The sequence below is a fragment of the Melitaea cinxia genome, chromosome 7, assembly GCF_905220565.1.
Source record: "Melitaea cinxia chromosome 7, ilMelCinx1.1, whole genome shotgun sequence".
Lineage (NCBI taxonomy): Eukaryota > Metazoa > Arthropoda > Insecta > Lepidoptera > Nymphalidae > Melitaea > Melitaea cinxia.
In genome coordinates, this window is record NC_059400.1 from 6119948 (window position 1) to 6146269 (window position 26322).

At 33.1% G+C, this 26322-nt stretch overlaps 2 protein-coding genes across 2 annotated transcripts in view; one reads left to right on the forward strand and one right to left on the reverse strand.

The window, feature by feature from the left end:
- Positions 1 to 75: 75 nt before the first annotated feature.
- LOC123655267 (CDGSH iron-sulfur domain-containing protein 2 homolog) lies at positions 76 to 7652 on the reverse strand. The gene is made up of 3 exons (XM_045591083.1): positions 7434 to 7652; positions 6803 to 7005; positions 76 to 435 (listed from the first exon to the last, which is right to left on the reverse strand). The coding sequence occupies exons 1-3, from the start codon at positions 7528 to 7530 to the stop codon at positions 343 to 345; spliced, it is 393 nt and encodes a 130-aa protein (XP_045447039.1). The 5' UTR covers positions 7531 to 7652; the 3' UTR covers positions 76 to 342.
- A 3325-nt stretch (positions 7653 to 10977) lies between these two features.
- Positions 10978 to 26322, forward strand: part of LOC123655269 (PH and SEC7 domain-containing protein) — a 39712-nt gene continuing 24367 nt past the window's right edge. The window contains exon 1 of the mRNA XM_045591084.1: positions 10978 to 11291. Coding sequence (XP_045447040.1) covers positions 11157 to 11291 — 135 coding nt within the window. The 5' untranslated portion in view covers positions 10978 to 11156. The remainder of the gene's footprint in view (positions 11292 to 26322) is intronic.

Consider the following 26322-nt stretch of genomic DNA (forward strand, 5'->3'; position numbering starts at 1 on the left):
TGATACAGTTTTTATAATCAATATATAAAATGTTACAAATTAAATACATATCAGTTTGTCAATAAAATACACTTATTTTAATGGTATATTTTCTTATTTTTATTAACAATTTTAAATGCTGTATAATAATTTATTCTTTCTTTGCTCCACTGAAATCGGTAAAGTAGGCAAGGTTCATGACAATAAACAATATATATTACATTTACAAAAATAGAACAGAGCTGTTTTACAACTTCAAATGCAATTTATAAGAGCAACTATTATCAAATTCTACATGAAGCGTTTTTACATATTTTTTTTTCCATTCACCACCTTAATACCTGCTTGAAAATTATACAAAATTTACTTATTTTCCTTGTGTCTGACAACCACTGGGCCTGTGTTGTCACCAGTTTCTTTGTTATGAGCTCCATGGCTACCATCACAATAAGGCCACTGAAATATATTTTTTTAATTATTATGTATTTTTTATATTCATCATCCTTAAATTAAATAATGATAATTGCTAACATACAAGACTAGCAGTGCCCGCGGCTTCACCCGCGTTGAAATCAGTGTGTCACAAAGTTTTCCCGGCAAACTTCCAGTGAAACTCTTATCAAAATCGGCTTAGTCGTTCCGTAAACCCTCCTCTTGAAGCCCTTTCTCCATTGGTCAAACCGCATGAAAATCCGTTCAGTAGATTTTGAGGGAATCGATCACATACACTTTTGGGGACCTTGTTTTATAATACACTAACTGTTGCCGCGTTAGCGCAACGGTCACAGCCATGGATTGTACCCGTTGTGCTGGCGGTTGCGGGTTCGATCCCCGCACATCACAAACATTTGTATTGGCCATACAGGTGTTTGCCGTGGTCTGGGTGTTTGTGCAGTCCTTGTGGGTCTCCCCACCGTGCCTCGGAGAGCACGTTAAGCCGTCGGTCCCGGTTGTTATCATATACACCTGATAGCGATCGTTACTCATAGTAGGGAATATATCCGCCAACCCGCATTGGAGCAGCGTGGTGGATTAAGCTCTGATCCTTCTCCTACATGGGGAAAGAGGCCTATGCCCAACAGTGGGATATTACAGGCTGAAGTGATAACTGTTGCCCGCGACTACGTCCGCGTGGTTATGAAGATATGCATTACTTTTAAGATGTTTAACGCGAATTATTTTTTTATTTCAGTCACTTGAAATACTTATCACACTGAGTAACTTTTTAAAAGGCACAATTTAGTATAATTTAATAGTTATTTTTATAAAACCTCTCTATACACCACATTTTTAGTTTTATTTTCAGGCTGCAGTATAAATAACCTCATCAACCCCAATTAAATCCCCTTAGTGGTGGAATATCGCAAAATCCGTTCTTAGCGGACGTCTACTACCATCCAAAATAGTGTTGCCCAAATTCAGTCTTGGTCTTGCAGTCTTGGTCTTGTTCTTGCGTTTTTGCAAGACCAAGACCAAGAACAAGACCGCGTATTTTTAGCAAGACCAAGACCAAGACTGACCGTGCAAGACTTGAGCAAGAACAAGACATAGCCTGCAAGACTCTTGCGTCTTGCAGCTAGGACTTAGCGCTATTTCACTGAGTAGTTAGGTGTAACAGTTCGGTGTATAGGTAGGTACGCTTAGGAATTCTATGAGACGCAAAAAACTGTATCAAAGAATATGAAAAACTGGACCTATGCGCATTACGACTAATACCATAAACATAGCGAATAAAAAAATATCTATTAAAATCAAACTGAGTGCATGCATAGTTATGTTTTAACCATCGGCACTTTGATAATGCGGCATCAAAGGTTTTGTACTTACTTCTCAAAGAAATTTGCCGCTTTTCGGAAGTACATGGTTATGATACACGCGCCGGCGGCTTCTTTTGAAATCTAAAACAATCGTTGCCGCCACGCCGAAATCATAACATTTGACACTATTTGATTGCCGCCATAGGGCGTAGGTATACTCATGCAAAATAATTTCGAATTTTAAGAGTACCTACAGGTGTTCCAAAGAATAAATAAGTTTCAGAGTGCTTAGAATGAAAATGAATACATTATACTGATCACGCAAGTAGTATTATGATTAGGATAAAATGGTAAGGATAGGTAGTAGATGTCATATTAATTCATTCTAGTAATATATATTATAATATTGATTACTTATATGGTTTTAAACTAATTAGGTACTTAGGTACTATTATTGTACATTTAGTCATTATATTTCTTAAGTTTTTACAAGAAAAAATAGCAAAAAGTGTTCAAATATCACACACTCACACTATTAATCTGCTTGATCTTTACTATGGCTATGTTAATTCAAGCTCACAATGTTCCAATTCTAATACGTTTTTCTAAGATTTAAAGTAAACTTTAATAAATAGTATTAGACTAATAGGTAATTGCAAGACTTGCAAGACTCTTGCTGCAAGACCAAGACCAAGACCAAGACTGGGAGCGCAAGACCAAGACCAAGACCAAGACCAGGTGTATTGGCGCAAGACCAAGACCAAGACTGGCTAAGTCTCGTCTTGTTCTTGCATTTGGGCAACACTAAATTCCAACAGTTTTTGAGTTCTCGTGATGAGTAAGTCAGTTATCTTTCTCTTTTATATACAGGATGGCCGATCAGTAGACGTCATAAAAAAAATTTTGGTCCGGTATGTTGTGGGGTATCCAAATCACCCCCATGTATGTTACGCGATTTTTTTATCGTTTAGGAGTTATGATTTTTTTTCGTTTTTTTGAGAAATGTTGACTTGACCATCTTAAAAAAATTCTAAAAAAAAAGTAAAAGATTTTTTAGAGTTTTATTTTTTGCAACTGAATTCACATGAGTCGTACTTTTATGCATAAAATAATCAGCTTCGTCGCTTTGATGAAAATTATGAAAATGTTGGTCTAAAGTCAAAAAATTACGTTTCGTGAAATAGGACTTAACTTTTCAACTTTAAATTAAAAATCTAAACAGGTGACCTTATAATTTCTTAGTTTATCTTAAAAATGCGCCAGACTCTCAGCTTTCATAATAACAAAAGAAAAGCCGTACTAAATTGGGAAAATTTGGCTAAAATCGGTCTTCAAAGAGAGCAAGGTGGAGAATTCTTAAAATTAGTCAATTGATTAAAAAACAATTTCTATCATTCCTAAGGCTAATTAATGATTAAAAAATGCTGGAAACCTATCGTGTTAGTTGGATAAGAAAAGTTTTAAGTAAGAACGAGATCATAGTGTAAAATCAGTTAATATTTTTAAACTATATAATAAGTTTTCAACGTAGCCACCTCTAGCAGCAATACACATACGACATCTTCGTATGTGTGTGACTGCTTCGTGTGTGATTTTTGCCAAACCATATTTCGAAAAAAGCAAGCAAAAAAAGGATTTTTCAATAACGTTTTTTTGGTCAGATGAATCAAGATTTCGTGATGAGTAACCTTTCGCTTGGAACTATGGACGCCGCGTTGGCGCAACGGTCACAGCCATGGATTGTACCTGTTGCGCTGGCGGTTGCGGGTTCGATCCCCACACATGACAAGCATTTGTATTGGCCATACAGGTGTTTGCCGTGGTCTGGGTGTTTGTGCAGTCCTTGTGGGTCTCCCCACCGTGCCTCGGAGAGCACGTTAAGCCGTCGGTCCCGGTTGTTATCATATACACCTGATAGTGATCGTTACTCATAGTAGGGAATATATCCGCCAACCCGCATTGGAGCAGCGTGGTGGATTAAGCTCTGATCCTTCTCCTACATGGGGAAAGAGGCCTATGCCCAGCAGTGGGATATTACAGGCTGAAGCGTAACCTTTCGCTTATTTATATATATATATATATATATATATATAAGAAGTTTTAAATTTGTCACTTACATTTAATGCATCATATCAAAATATATAGGTACATATTTATTAGCAGAAATCAAGACTGACATTGTTAGCTAATATCTAGCAGCATTAGACAAGGCAAGCCTATCCTGTGGGTACCAATTACGATTTAAAAAAAAAAAAAAAACATTATACATGCTCGGATAACCATGAATGTACTTATGCTATTTATATTGTTTTCTAAATTTTATATAAGTACATATGAGATATATACAGATATACTGATCGACGTGCGACTCCGTAACTGCGTTCCATTAGGTGTTCTGTAGGTTTTTGCCTTAACGACATGAATATGAGCTACTCTGGCAACATAATTCTACTTAACCGTTCAATACTACTTTTGTTAGTTCTAATAAACGTCGTTATAGTGAAATATTAATACTGAATGCAGCATACAACTATAATAAAGAACTACTTATGAAAAGAATTTCTTTTTGTCATAGAATTTGTTTTTTGTAAATTATAGCCGTGCTTACGCGCCCAAGAAGAGGTATTATAAGGAACGAGTCTATCAAAGTAGCTCGTCTATTTAAACAATTTAAATTTAAAAATTGGCTAGGATTTTTTATTTCACGCGGAACGTGATCTATTACATCAACAAAACCCACGATTTGAAAGAACACAGTTAGAAGTTGAACACCTTATATAGTAACATTCTATGGGTACATACCAATTACTATATTAATAAATACTACAGTGTTACTATGTACCTTTTTCTAGTCATAATAAAATAAACGATTAATACAAGTGAACCGAAAGGCTTACGATGGCGTCGTATGATAGTGAAAGCAACCAGGTTATGTTTTTAATAATGCCTTGTTAACCAAGCATTGCTTAGTATCTCATGACTTAGCTACTTTGTTGTATATGAAGTGTTCAAAGAATGGGCTAAAGTACCTAGTAGAAGATGTTTTGACTTTGGCTAGGTCCAGTAGTAGTTACCCATCCCCCAACTCAGATTTGGAAAAAATCGCCAACCATGAGCTGTCATCAAAGATTATTTGTTATCAGCATAGCATATGATGTCGTTTTGGATACAATTGTGTAAGAATGATACAACTTATGATAAACATGTAATGTAGAGCATTTTAATGTACACAATAAAACCATAAAGATTCTATATCATCTCTCTTCCTTTAGTTAATCATTTTGTTTAAGATAAATAAATCAAAATAGTTATAGTAAGATTAGTAAGATATTTAATATAAGAGATTTAATTAATCATTACATAATTCAATAATGCCATATTTTTACACAATTATCAACTGAATACAATCACATCAAAATGAGGTCAAATAAATATTCTCACTGTTTTACACGCTTAGACGTGAGGCCAACTTGAGATATCTAAAAAACTAACAATCGTAAAACTAACAAGGACACCTGCATATACTTATCACATGCATAAAAATAGCTACACTTCCGCTGTAATATGCCACTGCTGGGCATAGGCTTCATTCCCCATGCAGGAGAAGGATCAGAGCTTAATCCACCACGCTACTCCAATGTGGGTTGGGGGATATATTCTCTACTACGTGTAACAATCGTTATCAGGTGTACATGATAACAACCAGAACCGACGGCTTAACGTGCTCTCTAAGGCACGGTGGGGAGACCCACAAAGACTGCACAAACACCCAGACCACGGCAAACATGTACATTGCCGATACTAATGAGGATCGAACCCACTACCACTAGCCCAACAGTCACAAAGTGCTGTGATCGTTGCGCAAATGTGTCGTCGTAAAAATACTTGTTAAAGAAAAAATAATACTAAAATTTTTATAATGTAACATCTGAATTTTTATCTGTATCTTTTTTAAAGAGGCAATATGTAAATTTATCTATCGCTGTAATAAAACAAGTAAGTACAAGTATAGTAAGTCAACACATTTCATAGAATTAAAGTTTGAGTTTAATAGAAATTAATTAAATAAAACTGACTCCAAATATGTTGATTAGTACAAAACTTGATTAAGGTCGTCCATATAATAAATTCGCAAATAAGGGAGAACGGAGAGACATGACTTAGTCACAGGACCAGATATGACGCGTGGGAAAGGGGGTACTAAGGAAATATGACATTTGCAATTTGTTCATTTTTCATAACAATTAAGTCATTCTTATGTACTTAAAGCCAATTTATAGATATATGATTTATATAAATTATATCTTTGCAGTAAAAAAAAATCATATTTAATAATGTCTGTATCGTATTTTTAATTACAAAATAATTTAAGGGGGAAGCGTGTTTATGAAGTAAAATTTGTTAGGGGTCGTTAAAAGTGTGACTCGGGGACCGTTTTAGCCAGTTCTTGAAAATGCTATTTGAAGGACGACAATATAAATTGTCTTTTACAGTGGTCCCACTGGCCTATTCTACCTTTTTACGTTTCTCCTCAATTGATAAACTGCAACTTTAAGATTAATATATACAAATAGAAATATCTCATAAATATAGTAGAATTTGATGGTAAAAAAACAATTAATCATAATCTTTTTACTGTCGTAAACTGTTACAGATGACAGGCAAATAGCGTTATCCACAACTGATGAGACAGGCCTTTAGTGTAACAAATGGGAAGCGAGGGGGCAATTTAATAAAATTTCACATGACATATTTTATGTTATAGTCCATAATAAATGGACCAATTCAAGTGATTTTTTTGTTTCTAATTTTTATGGTAGGTTCTTACAGCCTGAAAAATCAAGACAATTGAGGAGAAAAATTAAAAAATTTAGACATTGTAATAATGATTTAGACATCTTTATGCATTTGTTTTGGTAGTAAAACAAAACAACATCTGTTGATTAAGCTATTGTAAAATAAGATTTGAAGGCTTTTTGGTATGGAATATTTGAACAGATTATAAAAGGTTATAAAATGATATGAGTTACACAAGTTAGATTATTTTTTAATTTTATATTACTCACATTCTTGCTTCTCCAACATCTACACAAGGATGCCTTTTCTGTAATGTCTTCTATGTCAATAAAGTCCACGACTTTTGGAATATCTTTTCTGACGCTTGGATTAACTATGTTCGCACCATTTGCTTTCTTTATAGTCTGGTAAGAGTAATAAGAAATACCACCAACAACAAGAGTTGGGGGGATTAGAGCTAGCCAATCACGCACTGTAAATAAAATAAAAAAATTAATATTAATCTTTTGTAAAAACAAAACCTTATTTTTTATAACGTGTTATAAATTAGTTACACCATTACTAAGAATAAGGCTATAAACAGAACAATAACTTGAAACTATGTCATTGGCCTTGTCAATTCAACCTGGAATTTAAGTTATTTTATTCAAATTTTTATATAACTAAATATTTTTCTTTACTAATAAAGTAAACAATAATAAAAATATATTTAAAAATAATCCCTAATTTAATTAATTTTATTATAAAACAGTTTTAACTAATGTAAGTATGTTTTTAATGTAAAAGGATGTAATTTAAAATTCAAATAAAATAATTGATAATAGAAGTCATTATTCTGATAATAATTTAAAATAAGTTTTTTAAATTAGCTGATTAGGTGTACAAGAAAAATACGCTTACCACCAAGTCGGAACCAACCACCGATTGAATCGGGAATTGGTAAGCTCGCTAAATAGTTGGGAATAGTAACTTTTACTATATTTGACACGATATACATGATTATGTTAATTTAAATAACACGAGTTACACAACAAGGGTTATGTGTAATGCAATATTTGTAAAGTGAGTAGTGAGTAGTGACTATAGTCCGGTCCATAGAAAGAATGAACGCCACAGAGCATAGTATAAAGTATATAAGTGTATAATCTATGGAGCATAGTAATACTTACAGAAAATGAATGTCATGAAAATTGAGAATGCGTTTCTGACAGATGGTGTTGGACTGACAATGTAATTTTATACTGGCGTACAATGTACGGCAAAATTTTATTCATCAAAAGATATAGGAGTTTGAAATTATTAATAATAATAATACTCTTTATTGTACACCATTAAAAGAAACAACAAGAAAAAAAACATAAAATGAAAGATGTACAAAGGCGGTCTTATCGCTGAAAGAGCGATCTCTTCCAGACAACCTTTGGGTATAGGACACGAAATAGAAACTGCAGTTAGGAAGTAAAAAAACGATTGGTGTGCGAATTAGAATACTCGAACAAAGTACTAATAGATAATATATAATAATAATAAACATACATAACACTTACATATATAAAATACACACACACACATATATATATATATATATATATATATATATATATATATATATATATATATATAGTAAATATATATTATATTAAAAAAATTTCAATTTCAACAACTTTTTTGATTTTTAATTAAATAATTTTAGGTGAGAAATTTAAAAGGACAACGTAGTTGAATTGAGCTATTGAAAATCTATCGATTGGTATTTTTTATTACAAATATCCTTATTTTGCAGGCTGGAGTGGGGTAGGTGCAATTGTAATCGAATATTTTTGTAATCTTAATATAATCTGTCGGTATAATATAAAAAAATGTTATAATTTTATAATATATAATAGTTAATAATATAATAAAGGTACTCCCAAACAAAACTTAAGAAAATTAGAGTCATATCAGTCAGATAAATTAAAAAAAAAAAAAATATTTTAAATAAAAATACTTACAACTTTGATTTTGAAAAAGATGAAAATGCTTTAAAAAGTCGCAAGAGATAACTGGATGAAAGTGGTTGAAAAAACTAAAAAGATTATATTTGATGACTTTGACCGTGATATCCGTATAGATACTATGATTGACAATAGTTTGATTATACACGTTAGTAAAGATGACTGCGGCTCCTCAAGCAAATTGGAAGATTAAATTGTCTGACATAGTCTTCATTGTTTAAGGCTTAAAGCTATGTATTTCATAAAGGTTCATGAAGTTGGCACCCAGAATTATGAATTTATAATTTATGATAATTTAGTTTTACTTAATCGTTTGCGCGTTAAAATTTATGAAAAAAAGGATCAATAACATTTGTTTGCGCGTGTCCTCGTTTATGAGAAAAATCAAAATCAAAATTGGGTGCTACACGCCAGCACCCAAAAATGAAATCCACTTTTGGCTTAAAAATGACAGTATTGAATATTTTTATTTATACATATCGACTGCGCATGACACGCGCAGATGGCACCCGAAAGAATTATATTATTATTATGAGCTATATAACTCAATAATAAATTATTATTATTTTAAAAATTCTATCAGGAAATAATCAGTGCGTTCCACTACGCGAATCCATATTGAATTAACGTTCTACTCCAATCCATGCGCGGGCATTTAGTGGAACACGCCCAATAAGTTTTTTTTTGGAGTTTATGGCCTGGTATCTAGTACCTTTAGGCCAAGTCTTGAGTATTTTTATTCGATTTATTACACGTCCAATAAGTCAAGCCACTAAACACTATATCAATCAGATGAATAGTTTTTGAGATATCGTCGTAAGAAGTAATTAGCAGTGAAACTAGACTTGCTTCCAGTCCTAGAGCGGTGGATGCGCTGTAAGTGTAAACCCCTCACCTTCCGTCTGACGCAGGTTCTCACCGGGCACGGCTGCTTTAGTGACTAATTGTGTCGGATGGCCCACAGGGAGCCGACGACTAGATGTCACGATTGTGGCGCGGTGGCGAACTCGGCCCGGCTATGCCTTAGATTAAGAACCATCGAATTATAGGGTTTTGGGGGGTTGTTGGTGGAGGGTGGAGGGGGAGCTACACTAGGTAACACTGCCATTATTCGGAAACCAATGGTTATGGAGATATCCATGGTTAAAGTTTTGAGATTAGAAGAAGAATTTAAAGCTATTATAATACCTTCGAGCTAACGTTGTTCGGATCAAACGTCAATTTATCTGTTTGTAATGTAACGGAATGTTCCAGTGAGTCGGAACCAGGTGCTCATAGTTCATGCTGCGTCAGAACTGTCTGCAGTGATGCGGAGTGGCTGACTGCCACGTCGATAGGGAGAGACGTGTGTCTCCGCTTGGTGACCGGCCGAAGTGCAGTGTGCTGTGCCAAAGTCGCTGAGAAGGCTGCAGCCTTGACCAGGCACGGGCGTCTGCTACATGCTGGTGGTCAGAATACTCGTAGTAGCCGTAGATTCTGGCTGGCTGTATAACTCGCTGCTCGAAAGCTTGAGGAAGTCATGATGACGTTGAAGGTTGCGCTTGTTCATGCTCAGGGTCACCAGTTTGGGGGTGCGATTGTATAGTTTGTGAAGTTCTTCGTCTGCCATCGAAAAGGGAGGATCCTCCAACCAGACGGGAGTTGTATCTGGTGAGCTACTGCCCCCAACGGTTGTTGTCGGGTTCTTGTATATAAACGCAATCACTCTGAAAACTTTGATAGCGCGATTTAGCATATGTCAGTTTTCTCTAGTTACGTAGTTCGTAGTCGCGCGGTAGATGTTGCCACATAACATTAAATAAATAAAAATAAAATATCACACATCAGCCTTTCGCAGACCACTACTGGACATAGGCCTCCATAAGTTTGAGCCAAAAATGGCGTGAAATCATGTGTTTTGCACATAGTTACCACGCTGGGCAGACGGGTTGGTGACCGCAGTACTGGCTTTGTCACACCGAAGACGCCGCTGCCCGTCTTCGGCCTGTGTATTTCAAAGCCAGCAGTTGGATGGTTATCCCGCTATCGGTCGGCTTTTTAAGTTACAAGGTGGTATTGGAACTGTGTTGTCCCTTAGTCGCCTCTCACAACACCCACGGGAAGAGAGGGGGTGCCTATATTCTTTAATGCTGTAACCACACAGCAAAAATTAAAACATATTTAAATAATAAACATAACATGAACTTTAAAATAGCTTTACCTACTATTATTTTAGAAATTTATTTATTTCATAATTCTGAGAACTGAAGAAAAACTTTTTTGTTAAATTCCACGCGGATGAAGTCGCGGGCGCAGCTAGGTCCGCCTAATTTTGAATTAGTCAATTTGTTGAGTTCATTTATACTGCTCAGTGCTCAGTGCTCTATCTGTGCTCTGTCTATAATTAATTATATTCTACATAATCTATATACTGCTCTATTGCCATTATTCAAAGTCCATTAAAGACTTTTTATTTATCTGTGGTTATCGTCGTTTTGCTGGGTGCGTTTACTATTGTACGTTGTAATTATGAATCTTTTCTTTAGTTTTATTGAGTAATATCATCTACGTTCGCTCTATATGACAATTTAAGCAGTTTTAAAAGTGAAATCCAAAGGAGGATATTGACCAATGCTGCTGTATACTGAATATGGCTGACGAAAGACTAGTGGTCCTGAATCGTTGTGACAACTTGGGATTTGGATTTTCTTTGCTCGGTGAAGCCGGTTTGCCACATATTATTTACGAAATCGAAGAAAATTCTCCTGCAGCTCGCAGTGGTGAGGTAAGAAAACCATTGTATTTTAAATAAGCGCTTAAAGAGAGTCGATCAACTTACGTAGCCTTAGTCCCTTATATGTATATTACCTCTTGAAAAAGGATCTATTTCCCCTGCGTTATTTATTTTATGTTAACTTTATTATATTGCGAAGTTTACCTTCATTTTTATTTGTAAAAAAAACACATTTTTTAATGTTTATTACTCGTGAAAAAAGTATAAAAGTAAATTTAATTGAAATCAGTGTAATCGAATTAAAAACCCGTGATAAATAGCTAACAATTTTATTATCATATAATTGCAAATATTATTTAGATTCAATATACATATTTTTTTGTTTGTTAAAATAATTAATTTTTATTACCAGTATGAATAGATTTAGAGCTAAGACTATGAGAATTAAAGATGTTATGCTACCATACACAAAAATGTTGAGTTAAATTAAACATTTTAAGTGAATATCAGTGTGTTATGTACTCTGATAATAGTGCCTAATTCTATTTATCTGTTCTCTATACCTGTACATTATACATTACATACATATTACATTATTAATATCATTTACATAATTACTTCTTCAGTTTAACAAAAAATATGATAAAATATCATGTTACCTAAGTAACTTATACCCAAGTTCTTTTGAATTACAAAAGTAGTAATCCTATACTTATAATGAGTGCTGTGTACTTCTATAAGTGACAAGTTCCCAATAAACTGTTTTTCTAAATATATGTATCTTATATTGATAGTAGTAAATAAGTTGTTGAAGTACCTTTAAAGAAATAAATAAATAAAATGGTATAAATAAATAAATAAATAAAATTTACTAGAAACAAAACTCAAACCAATACAATCAAATCACAATTGCAACATTATATACATTTCTAAATTTGTGATGATAAAACCAAGCAAAAAATCCAACTTAAATATATTAATTTAATTTAATCAGTCCCTTCCAAAATTACAAAAACATGAAGCAAACAAACATTCTTTGAACACTAATCTACTAATGAAGTATCAATACTTCTTAAAAATATTTTCAATAAAAGAAGAATTATAAAAATTTTGACTGTTACATCATTCTTACGTTGTCAGTATAATTATCTTAATAATTATGTAACTTCTTATGGTCAGCGAGCAGAAAAAACTATTTGTTTTAATTTAAATGCCTTAAATTTTAAAGACAAATTATATTCACTCAAATACAAAATAAAAACTATGCTACGCTTCAGCCTGTAATATCCCACTATTGGGCATAGACCTCTTTCCCCACGTAGGAGAAGGATTAGTTCTTAATCCACCATGCTGCTCCAATTCGGGTTGGTATATATATTTCCTACTATGAGTAACAACAATGGTAACAACAATGATAACAACTGGCACCGACTACTTAAGGCGCTCTTCGAGGCATGGTGGGGAGACCCACAATGACTGTATAATGACCCAGACCATGGCAAATATCTCTTTATTATCACTTTATTTATTTTAAAGCCTATAATCTACTAAAAACATTAGGCAGGCTATTTTGAATCATTATTAAAAAAAATCTGTAACAAGTTGATGGTACTTCGATTTATTAAAAGTAGTAGTCTCATATTTAATACAATACTTAAAATTAAGATATTGTAGATAGCCTATATTTGTCATTAAAATTAAACTATTTTATGATTCATATAATAATCACATAACTTTTTTTAGTAATTTACTAAATTATGCTATACTACATAAATATTTACATTAATAATAATATATGATATTTAAATTGATACTTTATCAAAAAATTGTTGACTCAGTAACTAATATTTGGTTGAGTAAAATAGTATCACTAGACACTATTTTTGTAACATGATGTAACAATTACTCACAACCAATTACTTCTTCAATTGCAATAAGACTAATAAATATGACGAATAGTTTGCAGCAATTAAAAAATATTGAGTTGGAAACCATGTTGATTTAATGTGACAGTTACTCATACACTGCTCAGGGTAAACATGTTAAGGACTAGTATTATGGACATAACTCACATAAACTAAATTAAATAACTCGCATGCATATAACTTATTTACATATGACTTATTTCCATGTTAAGATATTTAAGCTATTTCTGACATTCAGTACTTATTGTGAGCGTTATTGAAATAACTGTTTTTGGTGCACTCGTTCTTATTAAACGGTAAATGAAACCTTTAGTGTCGTGTTTAATTTATACCATATTACAATATTGAATATAAATACCAATATCTTTACCAGTAACCAATGTGTACAGATTTATTTATATTTTGGAAATAGACCAAGGCTGGACATATATCAGATAAATTAACTGGTAATGTGTAACCGATTCAATGTGATTGATAGCATCATTCAGAAGCAAATATGGCTTATATGAATTATGTCTATGTATGGGTTTAGTTTATTGAACTATAAGTATCGATATAAACTTGTATGTAATATACAATACCTTGGAGTAGCAGTGCTAAAATTTTTTTAAATGAGATAACTCCTCGCCTTATTGCCTCCACTGGTGACAAGAGGGCTAGTGCATTTTTTGTCCAGAGAATCGGCATAGCAATTCAACCGGGAAATGCTGCCAGCATTCATGACACAAATTCCACGCGGACATGATTTATACCAAAACTATCTGTAAATATTTAGTTCTTAAGTTGTGAATTGTAAATATGTATAATTATTGTTATATACAATAGTAATTGAGTTTCCAAACATGCTAAAGGTCCATTTAAATTTCTTTTAAAAGATAATTTCAAGTTGAATTACAGGGCTATGTTCTAAGAATAAACATTGTTTAGTTATTGATCACTTAATAACTTAAAAAATTGATCAGAAATTGGCTCCACTCTATCAATAATATCTGATAATTTATCGGTCTTCTTTAAGCTTTATCAACAAGTTTTTGACACTGTCTTTCAAGATGCTAAAATGGCCCTCCAGTCTCTACATATCTTCAAGAGAATTATACCAAATTCAAGTTAGAAAATTAGCATTTACTTTTTTTGAAGATTGTTGAACGCCATACATTAAACCTTGTGTTAGAAAAAGAAGATTATTAGATAAGTAGTTGTTTAGATTAGATGAAAATTAATAAAAAATAATATAAATTATTTTTTACATTGCCTGAAAACATATTGTTGGTTTTGTATAACATTATAATAAAATTGATGCAGATGGTATACCTAATACAATAAATTCATTAGCTGATACAACTTATTTGAGGTCAGTGTTATAAAACATTCAATAACACATCGTTTATTAAACAGACGAAAATCACGTAACACAGTCGAGACGGACGGATGACGCACTGCCTAGTCCTGTATTTATGAGAGAATTAATTTTATCCATATAGAACACTAAACATTTTTGAGTAGGCGTCTATATGCGTAATTTGAGATAAGTGTTTGATTGATCATTTATTGAAACATTAATTTGTACTAAAAAAACTACTATAATTAAGATGTACAGACTAGTATACACGCTTTAGCCTATTATATCCCACTGCTATATAGGCCTCTTTCCTCACGTAGGAGAAGGATCAGATTTTAATCTACTACGCTGCTGCAATGAGGGTTGGCGGATATATTCCCTACTATGAGTAACCTGCTCTCCGAGGCATGCTGGGGAGATCCACAAGGACTAACAACCAGATTGAAAATAAATATTTGTATAAACACAAATATCCACTCCGAGCTGGAATCGAACCCGCGACCGTCGCTTTTTAGGTGCCGCCGAAACGGCACACGCACCATTACAACCAGAGCGGACGTCGTATAATCTGTAGCGTTTCCTCTACCTTAGTAGATCAAGAACCCAGTAGGGCCAGACTCTTCATTTCATAAAAACTGAAATTTTTTCAGCGCCTGTTTCCAATACCGATAGAAGCAATGGCCAAATATGAAGTTTAACTCATGTTGCTAATTTTATACCTGGTATCTGCCAAAGCAACTGTGATTTTAACTTCATATTTGGCCATTGCTTCAACCTGTGTTGGGAGCATGCGCTGAAAAACTTTCAGCTTTTATAAAATCATAAAGATCTGACCCCCACGGGCTCTTGGGCTATAGGGTTGCCTGGAAGAGATAGCTTTCTTGCGATAAGGCCGCTTATTGTACGTATTTAAATTTTTTGCACTATTTTTTTGCCTATTCTTCTTTTATGATAAATAGTTATGTCATTTTTAATCTAATTACATCGACAAGCAACACGACGTAAGTAGTCGATAAAATATTCAGGAGATCTCAAAAAGTATTCGTCAGATCCCGATTAAATTTAAATGAGACATCAGGACAAGCAACAGCTTTCGAATATAATAAGAATCATTATAATTGTGTTTCATGGTACCACCCTTGGGATTTCTTCTTTCCAACAAAAAAAAAAAGGAAGAATCATCAAAATCGGTTGATAAACGAAGTTTACTGCGAACATACAATATATATATATATATATACGGTCGAATTGAGACACCTCCACCTTTTTTGAAGTCGCTTAAAAATCAAATATGTATAACCAGTAAAAAATTATGAGTAAAAACTTATGATGATTAATACACATAAACAAAATGTAAAGTCGAATTGAGAACCTGTTCCTTTTTTTGAAGTTGGTTAAAAATATCAGTCAATCTCGTTAGTTTCTCGTTCGTTCTCGTTCGATATCGCACATGTAGAAGATTTCATGCTCCATTATTAACAAATCGAAAACGGGCAATTAACTTATCTTTCTGTCTACTATTTCCAATCCATTCACAAGGTGTTTATAGAAAAAAGAACAATATGTAAAACAAGATGACATATTATACGTAAACTTGTCGTTTAAAATACCTTTCATTTCCTTTTGTAGAAAACAGTACGTGCTAAGTTTGACAATATTTAAAAAAGCTATTATATTAGCTGCCAGTTCTAACTTTGTATGAAGTGTGATTAAGCTCTGATCCTTCTCTTACATGGGAAAAGAGGCCTATGCCCAGTAGTGGGATATTACAGGCTGACGTAAATTAGTGTTATTATGTACTTACTAAACGCCTTGTAACCTTCTATAATATACTCAATATGTGTGTTATTTTATAGAGAAATAATCTGACTCGTGGTTTGCTTTTTTAGATTATCATGTTTATACATACTACAAAAACTCTACAATTTTGTTAGTGTATTCAGCTTTATACATATATCCTAATTATTAAACCATCTTGGTCCTTTTTAATAGCCCGGCTAAAATGAAACGAATTTTTTAAATCAAATCAAAATTTTAAAAACGTCCTTATTTTTATAATAAATAGAGATTGGAATAATTTGTTATTCATTCGTTGGCATAAAAGTTATTTCAAAATATATTTTGAAGATGGAACGATCGGTATGTCACAGTAAGACGCACCAAACGTAGAGTAAACAAACATAAACTTTTGCACCGATAACTTTATATATATATATATATATATAAAAAGCAAAAGGTCACTCATCACGAAATTTCCGAAACTATAATACCTACAAACTTGAAATTTGGCAGGTACGTTTTTTATAGGGCGTAAACATCTGCTAAGAACTGATTTTACGAAACTCGGGTAGAGTTGAAGTTTGTATGAAAGTCCTATGTTTTTGAAGTAAGAGACTTGAAATTTAAAATGTATGCTCTATAGATGGTGAGGAGGTGTCCAAATAATGTACCTTTAGAAATCAACTCCCTTTTGGGGTTAAAAAGGGGGATGGTAGGTTGACTCACTCATCACGAAATCTGTTACTGTGTGGCTACGGTACTAAAGAATATAGCCACCCCCTCTCTGCCCGTGGGTGTCGTAAGAGGCGACTAAGGGATAACACAGTTCCGGTACCACCTTGGAACTTAAAAAGCCAACCGGTGGCGGGATAATCATCCAACTGCTGGCTTTGAAATACACAGGCCGAAGACGGGCAGCAGCGACTTCGGTGCGACAAAGCCAGTACTGCGCTCACCAACCCGCCTGCCCAGCGTGGTGACTATGGGCAAAACACATGAGTTCACGTTATTTTTGGCGTAAACTTGTGGAGGCCTATGTTCAGCAGTGGACTGTATAGGCTATAATGATGATGATGATGATGATGATGATATGTTCACCTGATAGGTTATTTTATATACTGCAGCCGGAAAATAAAACTCAGAATGTGGTGTATAGAGAGGTTTTATAAAAACAACTATTAAATCATACTAAATTGTGCCTTTTAATAAGTTACTCAGTGTGATAAGCATTTCAAGTGCCTGAAATAAAAAAATAATTTTGTAAAACATCTTCATAGTAATGCATATCTTCATAACCACGCGGATGTAGTCGCGGGCAACAGTTAGTGTATCTGGTAATCGCTTACCTACAGGATGAGCCGTAGGTACGCTTGTTTGCCCACCTTGTTGTATAAAAAAAATATTCTCCGGCAACGGTGTAATATTATTTTCCTTTAAATATGGGAGTAAGTTTTTAAATGAAGAAAAAAAAAGTTTGTAATAATTACGTCAATTTATCTGTTTGTAACGTAAGACTTTCTGTTTGTATTTCAATCAAAAAATGAACTATATTTAATATTACATTCCAGTATTCTTGATGTCGTCGAGAAATCGATCTCTTGCTGCTTGTGAAATTGGAACAAACCACTTGGAAAATGGACTGAATTTAATCCACAATACGTTTTTCTTTTTTTCAGTCTATTTTTAAAGTCACCTAACTGAGCATTTAAGTCACAACAAGACAATAGTTTCATAGCACTTACTGTGAAAAATCTAATTTTTAAATCCAGTTTTATTTCATTTTATGGCGATAAGTAATCTTCTGCCATACAAACTTTTAACTGAGGTAGGGCACAGCAGGAATTTCCTGCTCAAAATATGGAGCAGCCCGACTGGGGTAGTACCTCGACCTTACAGAAGATCACAGCAAAATAATACTGTTTTCAAGCAGTATTGTGTTCCTGTTGGTGAGTAAGGTGACCAGAGCTCCTGGGGGGATTGGGTCGGTAACGCGCTTGCGATGCTTCTGGTGTTGCAGGCGTCTATAAGCTACGGTAATCGCTTACCATCAGGTGAGCCGTACGCTTGTTTGCCGACCTAGTGACATAAGAAAACAAAGATTAATAAAGATTAAACGCGTATAACAATTTGGTAGACATTGTAGTCGCACAAACTTAATTAAGTTCTCATAGAAAATGAGAAGAAACGTCTTCTAATTTAAATATGGTATATGGGTATGTATGTAAATTTAGCGCCCAGTAACAGTAATATTAACAACTAATAGGCAATAAAAGTCCGCGTAAACACTGATCTCTATAAAGCTCAACATTCTGATACTCATGTTCCCCGACTCCATATATCATGATGCTTTCTTTTGTTTAGTTCGTTAAGTCTACGTCTAGAGTACAAGTTCGATAGTTAGAAAGGCGAATCCGGTTTCCGAGAGCAAAAAAATAATGCAAGCTTTCGTACGCTCGACGCTCGTATCTCCTTATCGCGACAAGCATACGCGTTGCGCTTTCGATTTTTCAATATCTCATTAGTTCTGTCAATCATGCGAGGCGATATCAAGTGCTGGTCGATCCGACCAAACTCGAAACTCTTTGATCGTAATCGGCATCATTAAAGCTTAAGCCAGCTGTTTCATTCATTAGTAATAGCCGTGTGAAGTAGAGATCAAAATAAATATTTTATTATTTTATTCTATACGACCTTGAACGACTATTACGTACAAGCTTACGCTTAAACTCGACTACGTTAAAGTATTATCATATCTGTTAAACACTGTTATGGAATAAATGCAATTCCAGGTGTGAGGCTATTTCACTCACTCTAGTGCGTATTTCACAGACACATGTGTTACAGATACATATATGTATATTATGTTAAATATTTTCCTATATTCGTTTATAATATCCAAAAGCCCAATAATAATAATAAAACACTTTATTGCAACTAAAGATACATAGCAAACATGCATAGCATGATATGCATGATACATGTAGTGCAATGGACGATCTTACCACTAAATGGATCTCTTCCAGATAACCCAACAGAAAGGAGCTAGCAGTGTAACGGGCTTTCGCAACGGTAATAAAGTTTAATCACAATTGTGTTTGCTTGCAAACGAAAAAAAAAACCGACTTCAATTACATCGAAGAGTAATACAACGTAGATCGACGAAAAAATAGTCAAGTAACTACGCGTTATCAAAGATTACTCAAAAAGTGGTTATCAGATCTCGATAAAATTTAAATTTGACCACATGATGAACATCAGCTTTCCATTAAATTAAAAATTATCAAAATCGAAACACCCATTAAAAAGTTATTGCGGATTTTCGAGAGTTTCCCTCGATTTCTCTGGGATCCCATCATCAGATCCTGGTTTCATCATGGTACTAAACTAGAGATATCCCCTTTCTAACAAAAAAAGAATTATCCAAATCGGTACATCCAGTAGAAAGTTATGCGGTATAATACAACGTAGGTCAACGAAAAAAGCGTCAAGTAAAAACGCATTATTAGATATAACTCGAAAAGTAGTTGTTAGATCTCAAATAAATTTAAATGGGACCAATTGACACATACCACCTTTCGATTAAAAAAATTGTTGAAATCGGTCCACCCGGTCAAAAGTTCTGATGTAACATACATAAAAAAATACAGTCGAATTGAGAACCTCCTCCTTTTTTGGAAGTCGGTTAAAAATACAAATTCGTATATACATACATACATACATATAAATTCTATAAGCCAATGAATAAACGTACGCAATAGAGAGATGGGTACAAACAGTGAAAATAAGCATGCATATACATGTTATTTAAGTCATAGCTTAGTGAAATAATAAAAAATCGATCTGCGTCACTTTTAATTTTCAATTTTTGGAGTTTTTTTATAATTTTCCATTATAGAACACACACCGCCGATAATGAAAACTAATCGGTCCAGTCCAGTTGTTTTCAAATGATGCTCTCTCGAAATACAGTTTTATTTACAACCTCTTATTTTACTAGCAATGTCAGCTGTCCGTTTTAAAGTTAGCAAAACTTTTTAAGCCAGTGGCTATCCAATCACATAAATATATGTATCCGACTGAGCTGACATTTTGGTAATTTACACTATTCCGATAAAAGTGTTATACCATTTGTTAGTTTCGTTAATTATGTTTTTCAATACATGACGTGGTGACAGAGTATGAACATAAGTCAGAACATGTTATCTCTTGATGGGCACTGCGAAGTCGTAACCGAGTTTAGATTCGTTTCATTTATTGTTAGACAACCCTTTTTTATTAACTATTTTAAATAAAAGTTTGTTTTAAAGTTTAATTTCAATATAATAGAAATGATATCCATATGTTTAATAGTTATATAGACTTTTGCCTTTAAAAAGAAAGACCTTTTTTTACGTTTTAAAATAGTACGAGTAACTCGTATATACAGCCATATTGAGCACTCGCCTTAACTTTAATTATAAGTCAGTAATTTAAACAAGCAAAAAAAGTGAATGTTAAATTGTTCTTTAAATTTTGGAACTGCGTCGCACGAACAGACAATAAAGCTACGTTAGTGTAACGGCGTTTTTTCTTGTAGGTTAAGAGCACTTATACTTCAAACTGACAAATGAACATCCTGTCTTCTTCGAATGTCGCGGAAAAGCGGATATTAATTTACAGGTCGATGGTTTCCTTCCACTTACGTGTAAAGGAAATAGAACTTCGTACGAGTAAATTAAAAAAGGAAAAATAATATGTCTCAAATGTGAACCGGATTACCGACTATACTTAATGCTTTTAGTATGTACATTTCTATAATAAATCTAAAAGTAAAATTATAAAAAATAATGTATAGGATACACAATATCTTGCGTCCGATTTTAACTAAGTTGTTACGATTCTTGAGAACATTCTTTAAAAATAGGAAACACGCCTCGGATATCATGTGTAAAAGCAATAACAAAATTAATATTTGCATAGGACATGGAAGCAGCGTACCGTACAATTCGATGGAACCGTAATATTAAGGATACGACCTGACCTATATCTCGTTGCAGCAAATAATCCTTACTCTATTTACCTTTCTCATCCGCGAAATGTAGAGCTCGTGCTACTTCGGGACTTTATTTATTTTTTTCCTTTTTCCTTGTCCCTACCTGGAAAATATTAAGTTTAATAATATAATTTAATTTTGTTTCAGTCAATGTTACTTGACCAGATTTCCCATTTTGGTCAAACATAATTAGCAGGAAATTATTATTATAAAATCAACAACAGTCTTCGAGTAAAATGCATTTTATTACAATTTTATATTCACGCTTATCTATGATAGAGAAGTTTTTATTTAAGAGACAAATTTATCTTAAAAGCGCATTTACACTTACAGCTAATTTCATAATATGTAAATTAGAATTTTTACACGGAGTTCAAATTAATCAGAGTTATATTAAGTGGTATGCTGTTTCAAATGATCTAGTTTGCATTGAATAGATGACCTGAAATATTCTGAACATTATACACAAAGATATGAAGTTTATGAAATTAGTAACGAAAAAGCTTCCAACTAATAGTACGTAGGCTTTGAGTAGATGTAACTGAGATGCATGGGCGTAGAAAACGGTAGGCGTTTATATATCTATCCTCACCTACCTACATGCGAACTACTTGTTTTGTTTCACGTTGTTATGCCCACTTCATCAAATATGAACTTTATGAAACGTAAGTGCAAAATCTATTAAACGAGCAATTCTTGTAGATATATATATATATATATATATACTAGCGGCCCGGTACGTGCTTCGCTACGTTCGTACTAATTACATCGAATTCATTTATTAATAATACAAAAAAATATTCTATATTATATATATATATATATATATATATATATATATATATATATATATATATATAGAATCTGAATCGCGGAAACGACACCGATGATTTTCTTGAAATTTAGTATGCAGGGAATTTCGGGGGAGATAAATAATAAGATTTTTAGAAAATGTCGTTTTATCCCAGTTTTTAGACAGTGAAAAAATGGCTACAATATCGTTAGAATAAGAAGGCAAATTTCGCACTTGTCAATAAAACTGTATTAGTTCAGATGAGAAATCGGCCGGACGCTATCGACCGATAAGATCACGGTTCAAATCCTCAAATTTCCAGACCGATTATAATTTTTTCTTTTTTTTTCTTTCTAATTGCACTCGTAATTTTTTATTTAAATAGCCAGTTCTTATTTTTTATTATTATGTCGGTAAAATCGAAAAAAAATATCATATTTTATCATTATTATTTTTTAATTGCTTTTTTTTTTAAATTTTTATATTTAATTATATTTTTTATTATTGTCGGTAAAAAGAATTATTCATATTTTTTAAATTTGTAATTCGTATTTAAATATGATTTCCAAAAAACACGTTTTGTTGGAGCGCCTATCAGTTTTTGAGAAGCAATTGCTCTCAATATTGTAATTTAGTAATTTGTATCAATTTTAATTTACCTTCATTTTTTATTTTTATTTTATACATTGCCTTTGTTACACATCGTGCGTTCATTCATTATTAATAATTGTGTTTGCAGGCAAACGATAAAAAACCGACTTCAATTATATCCACAAGTAATACAACGTAGGTATACGAGAAATAGTCAAGAAACACGCATTATCAAAGATTACTCCAAAAGTTGTAATGAAATCTCGATGAAATTAAAATGTTAAATTAAAAAATATCAAAATCGGTACACCCAGTAAAAAGTTATGCGGATTTTCGAGTTTTCCTCGATTTCTCTGGAATCCCATCATCAGATCCTGGTTTCTTTATCATGGTACCAAACTAGGGATATCTCCTTTCCAACAAAAACAGAATTATCAAAATCGGTTCATAAACGACGAAATTATCCCCGAACATACATAAAATATATATACGGTCGAATTGAGTAACCTCCTCCTTTTTTGAAGTCGGTTAAAAAAGACTTCATCCAAACCGGCAGCGAATCATTTTAACTGTCTTCTACTAATCCTTTACAATTTACTAAACACCGAGCTAAGCTCGGTCACCCAGGTACTATTTAATTATATTAGAATATAATAGATTTATTGTTATTAATTAACTAGCCGTTCCGCGACTTCGTGATGACACGTGGGATATTCTATCTGGATACTCATTATTTTTTAACGGCGTTATCCTGATCCCGTGCGAATATTGCGATAATAATTGTGTTTGCTCGCAAACGAAAAAAAAAACCGACTTCAATTACATCAACGAGTAATACAACGTAGATCGACGAAACAATAGTCAAGTAACTACGCGTTATCAAAGATTACTCAAAAAGTAGTTATCAGATCTTAATAAAATTTATATGTGACCACATGACAAATATCAGCTTTCGATTAAATTAAAAATTATTAAAATCTGTACACTCAATAAAAAGTTATTGCGGATTTTCAAGAAGTTCCCTCGATTTCTCTGGAATCCCATCATCAGATCCTGGTTTCCTTATCATGGTACTAAACTAGGGATATCTTCTTTCCAATAAAAAAAGAATTATCAAAATCGGTATACCCAGTAAAAAGTTATTGCGGATTTTCAAGAGTTTCCCTCGATTTCTCTGGGATCCCATCATCAGATCCTAGTTTCCTTATCATGGTACTAAACTTGGTATATCTCCTTTCCAACAAAAAAAGAATTATCAAAATCGGTACATCCAGTAGAAAGTTATGCGGTATAATACAACGTAGGTCGACGAAAAAAGCGTCAAGTAAAAACGCATTATTAGATATAACTCGAAAAGTAGTTGTTAGATCTCAAATTAATTTAAATGGGACCAATTGACACACACCACCTTTCGATTAAAACAAAATTTGTCAAAATCGGTCCACCCGGTCAAAAGTTCTGATGTAACATACATAAAAAAAAAATACAGTCGAATTGAGAACCTCCTCCTTTTTTGGAAGTCGGTTAAAAAGTATATGTTGCCATGTAATGGCTGTAATTCTCCTTTATCTTATTTTAGCCATTCCAGAGACACATGTAGAGACATAGAGACAAACATTTAAAAACGATTTTATAAAAAAAAATATAGTCCTTTTCCTACCATACCTACGTAATACCTATTTCGTGAGCTATACTATATTATATTAGTTGTTATCTAATTTAATTCGTAGTGTTGCAAAATAATTATCAATCCAGTTTAACTTTTGCGTATATGATAAAAACGCGTTTACGGTGCAGAACGAGGATTGTATGTAAATACAATACGAACAAACTTCCGTAATAAGGTTTTATTATAATCATGAAAATACTTGTTACAGTACATATTGTTTGTTATATATGCCGATATTATTATGAAACTCGTGTGAGAAATACGAAGCCATCGCTTGCGGTCTGTATAATACTAAACAATATAAGCTAACATAATTATGCGATAGCTAAAATAACTACTTCTATTATAATTATATTTTACCTATCTATAAAAGAAATAATGCTAAGTATAGAAAGAATTATCGACAGTTGTACAAACAATACTTTTAGAATATTTCATTTAATGTAATCGTCTCTGTGATTAATTTCCTACACGAACTTTTTACGTTAACGTAACCAATTATACAAGTAAGAGCCGCAAGTCAATTCGATATTGATAAAGATTTCCGTCCGTAAACGAACAAGAAAGAAGCAGCTACTTTAGTTAGTTTTTGAACATTATAGAATCCTATATTTATTGGAATACATTTTCTTCAGTTCTTGTTTTTCAACAGTAATTAAACTATTAATGTTAAAAACAAAAAATAAAAAATTGAAGATGCTACGGTATAAAAAAAGATTCCTAGAATTAGGTAAAAGCCTCGTACAGTTTATTAATTATTGATACGTCGCGTGCTAGTAAACGACCTTTCTGAAATTCATGGTCAATATCGAGGAAAAAGCTCGTCACATCGCCCCTACGAGCTTTATCCTTAACGAGGTCAGGTGGGCAGCAGCCGACTAATTCCTATTTCCTGCTCCCTTATATAGCATTCTGATTTAATTTATCTCCTATGCCCGTTCCATTAGCACTCCCTCGTTTGATAACAGTTGACGGCGACGGACGCGGCAGACGCCCGTGTTGGCGCGCCATTCACTGCGCTCCCGTAATTTCAATACAATAAATTATCTCTGATGTTTTTTTTATTCACCTCATCGACGGAGCTGGGTGCGATCTTGGAGCTAGCCCCCATCTATATTTATCTGCATCTAGTTTTTAACCACCGGAGACCAGTTGTGAAATGTTAACTAGTGACGGAGTGGCGGAGTGAATCATTGAAATCAAGAGGAAGTGACGATACGGACTTTTTATCCTTAGTGAAGTGGAATAGTTAAAGTTTAGTGTAATACGTGTAACGATAGCTCTGTCTTGTGACTATAAGTGTATGTATAGATCATATTATGAGTGCAACATGTAATATTAACGTCATCAGCGAGCCTCCCTCTGATAGCAGAAATTCAAAGTAAGTTAGCTACGAGTATGAGCACTCAGTTTAAAATATTTTGATTTACGTGCTATAAATTAAGTATTAAAACATAATATGTTACAGCGAAACGTTTCTTTTGTTAAAAATATTATTTGATATGCATATATTATGTCGGACAGTAATACATTTGTTCATTCTCTGTTCGATTGTATCACTTAATTTTATTATTGCTTAACTAAATTACAGTTAAAGTTACTTTAATTTAGTTCTATTTTAATTGTACGTTGACATGATATGACTAAAATCCAGACTTGCAAGAAAAACGATTCAGTATCTTGTACAAAAATCTTATATATCATAAAATATTATAATATATTATTTATTAATTTATATTTATAAATACATAATTAACCTGTGGCAAATATTTAGAAGGTAGATGCTGGAACAAAAAATATCATGTCAGCGGCGCGCATGTACTTAGTGTTTAGTATTTTAAATAGCTTATATCAAAGTACCGTAAACGTAATTAAATTAAAACTGTTTCGTAGTAATATACAGTTTATAATTACACTATTTGGCACTTCTTCAAATGTTTATTATGACGAGTAA